Genomic DNA, 7,990 nt, shown 5'->3' with positions numbered 1-7,990 from the left:
ACCTAACTTTTAGTTTATTTTTACAAAGGACTAGATAAGATGATGCAAATCTTGCTTTTGAAGTAGGGTCACAAGTTGCATGACTTATGGGTGATCTAATAACATATCCATTTTTGTACAACATCCATATCCATACCCAGAAGAATAATGTGATTTATGCTTCTTTTTCACCAATAAAAAAAAATGACGATAATAAAATAATAAAGAGTTTCTACTGTAATATCAGTCTTTTATAATAATATGGTTATTTTAATTGTTAGATTAAAATCTTATGGTCTATTATATGAGCCTACTCGATAAAAATTCACAGCATACTACATATAATTATTATAATCACATAAATTAATGTGTTAAAATCTTAATTTAACGGTTAAAATAATAATATCTACTAATAATAAAAATAATAAATTTAAAATTCTCAAAATAAAAAAAAAAACTTCTCTAATAAGACTGAAAAAAATAAACTATAGTAATTCACTACTTTCAATTATCAAATTTATATTAAAAATAGTATATTAACTAGTCCTACTCATAAGTCGGCCTATCCAATAAAACTCTTAATTAAAATCACAATAGTCAAATATATGCAAGTACTCATGCTTTCTAGAAAGCATACGTTTGTGTTTAAAATGCCATCGAAATCCAAAACCATGATTCCTCCGCGTGGAGTACGCGTGTGTGGCGTAGGTGATTAGGTTATAAAATAGGATTTAATAGCCTTTTCCCTTGTTTAAGAAGTAACGGCTTTTCCCTTGTTTAAGAAGTAACGGGGGCTATACTTCTTTTTCTAGAGGAACGACAATTATGACATGCTTTTCAAATTTTGTTTTCATGCATACAAAAGCTAAAAAGGAAATTGTTATTTTCTATACTGTTTTTGTTTGTGGAGATGAGACACCTTTTCATTTCTCAGGTTACGTGATCAACTGATTTTATGAACAGCTTCAACAACCGTACACGTGGATAACATCTGACAAATTTAAAAGTTTTGGATTCATTTGAAGTTAAGCCAATCATGCAACTTCTTGACGTTATCATAATTTTCTTATTTTTTTCTCCAACCTAAAAAATTAAACTACAGAAAAATATTTATATAAAAACTTATTTGTTTTGTCTATTTTTTTATTATAATTTGATTTTAATCAAATTTAATTATTAAAAACGTAAATTACTATAAGAAACCGACTCTATAATAAAAAAGATCGTTCTCGCATATCATAATTCTTTATTAACCATTATGGTAAACATAAATGAAAAATGTGGATTTTTGTTTTGTTTTTGGGAAGTATTCTACTTTCATGACAACTCATTTTAATTTAAGTATCGTTTATTTTACTGATTTAAATTTAAAGTTTAAGTTTGATTACAGTAAAAGGTTCTAAAAAACAGTCACATTTAGGGGTTGTTCTTTTGCAATAAAACTCAGAAAAAATTTAAACTCAAGTTACAATTTTATTGAAGTTCACGTTCTTTTAAGTTCCAACTTAATTCAACTTTACTCAACTTTATTCAAGTTACAACTTCAACTCAAGTTATAAATCAAATTTAACTCAAAAATTACACTCAAATTACACTCTAAAAGAACAACCCCTTAATTTTTTCATAACAGTAAAAAAATTCTCACATAAAATTATATCTCAACTCAAATTAAAAATTTAAATCATCAAATTAAACGACCCCTCAGTCATGAATTTTTTCGCATAAATTAAAAGAAATTGGTTTGCATACCAATCATACCAGGCACATAATCCAAAGTTGATTCAATAATTCGTTTCAAAATAGAAGCGACGATTAATACAGTGCAAAAGAAACCAGGCCAACGATCCTTCGCTGGAAAGAGTTTATACTAAAGTGAGGGAAATGAAATAAAAAGGAAAAATAGGAAATTTATAATCTTGGGACCCACCGAAGGTTCTAAGGGCCCACACCTGATGTCTTGACTATAGATTTTTTTCCCTCGAACTTTTTCTTATTTTTATTTTTGGGACAATTTCTTGACTCTAGAATTTGGGCAAAGCATTTTTGACATTTGACTTGTCGTTAGCCCGGCCAAAGGCGGCTTTATAATACAAACAGCCAAATTCTGTTTCAATTTGACTACCTCTACTTAGAGGCCTAGAAACTAAAAATCTTCACATTGAAACCTAATTTATGAATCTGAATCTGAACCTTCCACAAGGAAAAAAAAAAACCACTAATAAAACGTGAATTCACTAATATGAAGCTAGCCTTCCGAGCTTTGACTAATCTTGATTATTATTATTTAAAAAAAAAATGAAACTCCATTGCAACTCCACTAAGCAAAAAGGTTTATTTAGTTTTTAATTATTTATCCCTTTCAGATGATCTCTTGCTCTTCTCAGCACGTTTAGTTGGAGGATTCAAACCATGTGATTCGAACTATTTTCGATTTACGTGAATTTTTTGTGAGAGAAAATACTGTAGCGAACCATGAATCATGATTCGAATTAGGGAACGAATCCTTCTACCAAACATTAGTTTCAAAAGCAATGACACAATTTTATGGCATTTGCACCTAAGCCCTTTAGACCCCACATCTTTTCTTCACATACACATAATTTTATATAATAACATGTATTAGGTTTTTATTTTGTAGTATAAAATGTGTTAGGTTGTCATTGGATGAGAATGTCAAGATGTTTCAAATTTATCCTATAATATTTAAAAGAGAGAGAAAATCTCTCCTATACAACAAATATCAAACTTCCTCATTTATAAAGCTAAAAACGGAGTGGTAGCTCAGAGGATTGTGTAAAAAATATCAAGTTGATGGATAAAACAATCTGTTAAACATAAACTTGGTTATTTTATATAAAAAGTTTGTGGCTCTTTTATTTTATTTTTTGATACGAAAGTTTATGGCTATTTATAAATATTATGTACATCTTTTGTTGCATAGTGGAGATAGATTCGTTTAGTGGAATCTCGGCCCCCACCAAAGAAGAGATTAACAAATGAAATATTGAACTGGAAAGTTGCATATCCACCTCCTTAACTATCTATGAATGAACCACCAAAGATTCTAACTACATTGTGTGTTTTTTTTTTTTTTAAACAACAAATATTTTAGCCACAAAATGTATACAAGCTCGACAAAACTAAATAACAAGGGGAAAAAAATACTAATCCTTTGCGAGGACAAAATGTTCCATGTGATCACATGCTTCCCAATTGATCCATGTGATCACATGCTTCCCAATTGATCGGTTCCACCTTATCCGTTTGATTGATTGAAATTCAATTTAAATTCTACCAAATATGTAGCTAATTTTTTTAGATATGGTATTTTTAAAAGATCGGTTTACAAACAATGAACCAACGAAGATTTTGCTAGATATTTTTAAATTATCATATTGACAATAAAATTTCATTGTATTCGCATATCCTATTTAATTTTACCATGTTCTTTCAAATGCATGTTCCATCAATAGAACCAACAAAGAAAATAAATCCGTAATACTGTAAGTGCCCTGTTTATCAAACCATAAATACATGTAATGAGAAAAAAGAAAAGTAAAATAAATTACAGGAGTATTAACAAGGATTATTGATTTTATTTTTTATGTTTAATTGCTTATTATATGATGTAACGGGAAACATTTTATTTCCCTACGTTTTTACTGTATTTAGAAGTAGTAATCTTTTCAATGGAACCAGAAAATATCTTTTTACATAATTAAATAATTAGTAACGGTAACACAAGAACTGATTAAGATATAATAATAAATTTGGTATTCATTACATTTAAAAGAAAATAAACACAAAAAACGTACAAAGATTGATATTCTATTTTCTTATTATTTATAGTGCCCAAGATCTCGTATACTCTCTTTAGTGATGTATAGTAAATACATGATTATATAAGAAAGTGAATAATTCCTCCGTTTTCATGCAGAAGCAACTTATTGCACATTTCACGACCGGTAGATAACATCAGAACTAAAAAAAAAAAAATCAAATTTATTAAAATTTGGTTCATCAACGAGGACAAAAAGTTGACCTAAGAGCTATTTACACATATAAGAAAATTTAAATACTAAAGTTGAAATATAACAAAGTATTTTTAAAATATTATAAAAATAGCAAAGTTTGACCTCATTAAAATAATTACTATATAATTATATTGTATAGCAAAATTTGGTCTCTAATGTTTTACTCTATTTTAATTTCAGTATTTTTATTAGTTAAGTGTTAAATGTTTAACGAAATTTATAGAAATTAAAGACTAAGATTAAAAACATATAAGTTTAGAAACTAAATTAATAAAAAAATAAAAAAATTAATTTTCACATATAATCTTTAAATTTTAATTATTTATAATTTTAGTTCATAATTTACACCGTGTCTAGACGTATATTATGGAGGAGGAGCTAAATTAAAACATAATAAAATAAAAATTAATTATACGACGCTTTAAAAATTAAAGACAAACGATATTTAAAATAGACATGAGGACTGTGGGATTAACCCAATTTTTTAAGGTAGCACACGGTATTTTCTTTGACTATATTCTAGAATTTCCCAAACACCACGACACAATTACCTCATGACGTATGTCAATGTCCCAATGGAAAGAACCACATTTTTCGCGCGGCTACATTCATGCTCCCACTCACACACGATTATATCTGACTATTTATTTATATTTATATCCGACTAAATTAAACCAGGAATTCCATTTTTTTTCTTAAAAAAAACATCCCGTTAATTGTTAATTGTCGTTTTAAGGCGTTTTGGGTATTGCCGTTAGCTTTTGTGTCAGAGAGACAGTAGAGAGAGAAAGAGGAGAGAGAAAGAAGAAGAATCAGAGCTCCTATATTTGACCCGCTAAAACTTGCGCGTGTAGACAAGTCACTTCTTCTCAGAAGAAAATACTCATCTCCTTCTTCACAACAACAACAACATAATCACCATTTAAGCCTCTAATTTTCTCTCAATTTCTCAACCAAAAAGCAAAATCTCTTGCAATTTCGATGATTGGTTTTCCCTTAATTTCCTCAAAGGAGGAGAAATCGAGAAGAGTTGTGAGAGTGGTAAAGACAGTTTTCTTCTTAATAACGATGCTTATCTCTCTCCTCCTCTTCTCCGCTCCCGTCCTCCTCGTTATCGCCGACGCGCTTCTCCCTTCCGCCATCCTGTCGGCCTCGGCCTTCCCCCCCACCCGGCCCCCCCCCCCCGCCGCCGCCGCCGCCTCTCCGTCGTCTTCTTCTCCTCTCGAAACGCTGTCGTTTCACTTCCGAAACTACGACTTCCGTTACTCCCTCATCGATATCCCCCTTATCTCCATCCTCAGATCACTCATCATACTCTGTAAGCCCACAAAAAATAAAAAAAATAAAAATGATAAATTTCTCTCTCTCTCTCTCTCTCTCTCTCTCTCTCTCTCTCTCTATATATATATATATATTTTATTTTCTGAATCTGAATTTCGTTTTTTTTTTGTTTTTGTTTTTTTAGGTGTTTATGGGTTTTGCGACGGGCCGAGGCTATCGAGAGGACCGTATTTGGGGATTACGACGGTGTGTTCGATTTCGTCGCTGGTTTTCGTGTCGTTTAAGGCTTCGTTTGTGTTTAGCGCCTCCGGTGGGCCGTCGTATAATGAAATAGCCCTCTTTTTGTGCTCCTTGGTTTTGGCTGTCGCCCACATCGTTGTGGCGTATAGAACCAGTTGCAGAGAAAGACGGAAGCTTTTGGTTTACAAAATCGACATTGAAGCTGTGAGTTTTCTTTACTCTACTATTTTTTTATTATTATTTTGTTTTTTAAGTTAAAGAAATATATTACTAGGGGTGATAAAAATGTTAGATGCTACATAATAATGTGAAACGTGACATGAAAACTGCCGGTATCAAAATCCTAATTGTCACGGACGCTTCTGGACCGACGAGGATTATTAACTGAAAAGAATTAAGACGGTTTATTTAAATTTTATTATAATAAAAAATTCTCAAAAATAATCGTATATAATTTTTTTATTATAATAAAAAAATTTTAAATTTTATATACACATCTTAATTTAAATTAAAAATTAAAATTATTGAACTAAAGGACTATAAATTTTTTTATTAAAATTAATGGCTGACTGAGAAAGGTTGAATTTTTAAGCTTCTGGAAGGTCAATTTTTTTTTTTTTTTTTTCAACAAGGAAGGAAAGAAAAATAAATCAAAATTATTAGTGCTTTAAAAAGTATGGCAATCGGGTCCGGAATACTGCAGTAATGATCATGTTAGTGTTAAGGAGTTCCAAAAGACCAGTTTTAAAATGGTTTTTTGAGAATTTTTTTGGTAGGATGTGAAAATCTACTTTTTTAGGAATTCGTTTTAATATTGTTGTAATGAAAAATTATTTCGGACCATTTTTTTAAGTTAATATCCCTAATTTAGAAAGCTCCAGTGGTTTTATTTTAACAATCGAAAATTCCCCCTTTTTATATCTGTTAGAATTATTGCTTGGTCTACTAATTAATCAAAAATAAAATATGATTTGAATCCTTCCTATTCAAGGAGTCCACGATGGAAGGCCGTCCTCGGCCACGGCCTATGGGCAACTTGCAGATGGATTATTTTGACTATTTGAAAATGAAAGCTGTGCCCACATTTGGCCTGGTCAGAATAAACTTTCTTTATTTTTCTTTAAAAAAAAAAAAAATCATGTGCTCTTCTCCTTTATTTTTTAAATTTTTTATTTTTTTTAGTACTATCCTTCTCATCACCACATATAATATTCTTTTCCCACAAAGGGGGATCTTAACAGAACGATACTTGGGAGAAAAGCTATGCTTTCAACATGTTATTCTTGGGCGTTTGTACCGTTGAAATAACAACCAAAGACTTTAGTACAAAAGTGATAAAGTAGTGCCCAGCAATAAATCAAACTAGGTATACTAATTAATGATACCCATAAACCATTTTTTCTTGTTAATCTATTCCGTGAATCTAATAGAACTATGAATATGTGAATAATATATATGTTATCTTGTATTATGTGTGCAGGTTTCAGCTTGCAAGAATGGATTTCCTAGGTATCAGAAGATTCTTCAGGAAGAAAGAACGAAATAAACACTAGCAACATAGAGAACTTTTAACATGGGATTTCTTCCTTTTGTTCAACTAACCATGTATTTGGAGTTTTGAGTTTTCAGGTAAAATTCTCTAACTAGTTCTTTACTCTTTTTTTCATTTTTTTTTTTTTACATAAAATTGGTCATCACCCATGTGCTGATCACAACACAAACTGGTCCAAAATGACTCATATTTGACTCAACAACACATCAGACACCAAATACAACCAACTGAAGTTCTGAAAACTGTTTGTTTTCTGCAGATTTCTTTCAAAAAAGGAATCAACAAGCTCAAGACTATTTACAAAAGAAACTGACAAACAGCAGATAAATTCATGCGACCACTTGAACATGCCGTATATGCTAACGTGTGTATAAATGGTGTGAACTGGTGATTGTAGTTATAGAGGCTGCCATATTTCGGAATATATACACATGCATTGTTTTGTTTTGTTTTTTGTTTTGTTTTTTGCTTTTCTTTTTGTCTAACCAAATGTACAGTACAGTTTTAATTTGTACAGAAGAAATATAAGTTTGCGAGAGGCATTTTTCTGAACTTATGGTGTGAAAACTTTTGTTGTTTATATGTACAGAGGAGTGACTTTTATGTTTATTTCATTTGCCCAATGTTTGAAATCCAATGTAAATACTAGTGCAGATCACTAGTTTGGAAGTTTTTGTGCTCCTGAAGAAATTGTCGTACTAAGATTTCACGACAGTGCATTGAAATTTTTTATTGTACAGTCGTGACTTAAGTTGATTGGGAAACTTTTTTTTTTTAACCAATTTATAACCAAATTATTTCTTACAACTCATCGGCAAACCTGCAGTTTAGAGCCGGGCTTGGAGGCCTCTCGGCCAAACTTGACACGGGTACAGGCTCGTCGGTATATTCCTAATGTAGTAAT

The 7,990-nt window shown here is 30.8% G+C and overlaps 1 protein-coding gene across 4 annotated transcripts; it reads left to right on the top strand.

The window, feature by feature from the left end:
• Nucleotides 1–4,716: 4,716 nt before the first annotated feature.
• On the top strand, nucleotides 4,717–7,788 carry LOC112091345. 4 transcript variants are annotated; one of them, XM_024164739.1, is made up of 6 exons: nucleotides 4,717–5,331; nucleotides 5,479–5,738; nucleotides 6,526–6,627; nucleotides 6,776–6,900; nucleotides 7,015–7,163; nucleotides 7,346–7,788. In XM_024164739.1, exons 1-4 carry the CDS (start codon nucleotides 4,995–4,997, stop codon nucleotides 6,875–6,877), a joined length of 801 nt encoding a protein of 266 aa, XP_024020507.1. In that variant the 5' UTR covers nucleotides 4,717–4,994; the 3' UTR covers nucleotides 6,878–6,900; nucleotides 7,015–7,163; nucleotides 7,346–7,788. The 4 variants fall into 4 exon arrangements, with proteins under 4 accessions (XP_024020507.1, XP_024020508.1, XP_024020506.1 ...); XM_024164740.1 differs by having other exon boundaries at nucleotides 6,762–6,900; XM_024164738.1 differs by having other exon boundaries at nucleotides 6,526–6,900.
• The last annotated feature ends 202 nt before the right edge of the window (nucleotides 7,789–7,990 follow it).

The sequence above is a fragment of the Morus notabilis genome, unplaced genomic scaffold (genome assembly GCF_000414095.1).
Source record: "Morus notabilis unplaced genomic scaffold, ASM41409v2 Scaffold42, whole genome shotgun sequence".
Taxonomy (NCBI): domain Eukaryota; kingdom Viridiplantae; phylum Streptophyta; class Magnoliopsida; order Rosales; family Moraceae; genus Morus; species Morus notabilis.
Note: the sequence above shows the minus strand (reverse complement) of the source record. Positions and strands in the feature narration are given on the sequence as shown.

Bases quoted from the DNA above. Each gene is read 5' to 3' on its own strand.
- LOC112091345 (XM_024164738.1), top strand. From the start codon at position 4,995: ATGATTGGTTTTCCCTTAATTTCCTCAAAGGAGGAGAAATCGAGAAGA. The intron at 5,332-5,478 runs GTAAGCCCACAA...TTGTTTTTTTAG, and splicing joins CAGATCACTCATCATACTCT to GTGTTTATGGGTTTTGCGAC. The intron at 5,739-6,525 runs GTGAGTTTTCTT...TTCCTATTCAAG, and splicing joins ACAAAATCGACATTGAAGCT to GAGTCCACGATGGAAGGCCG.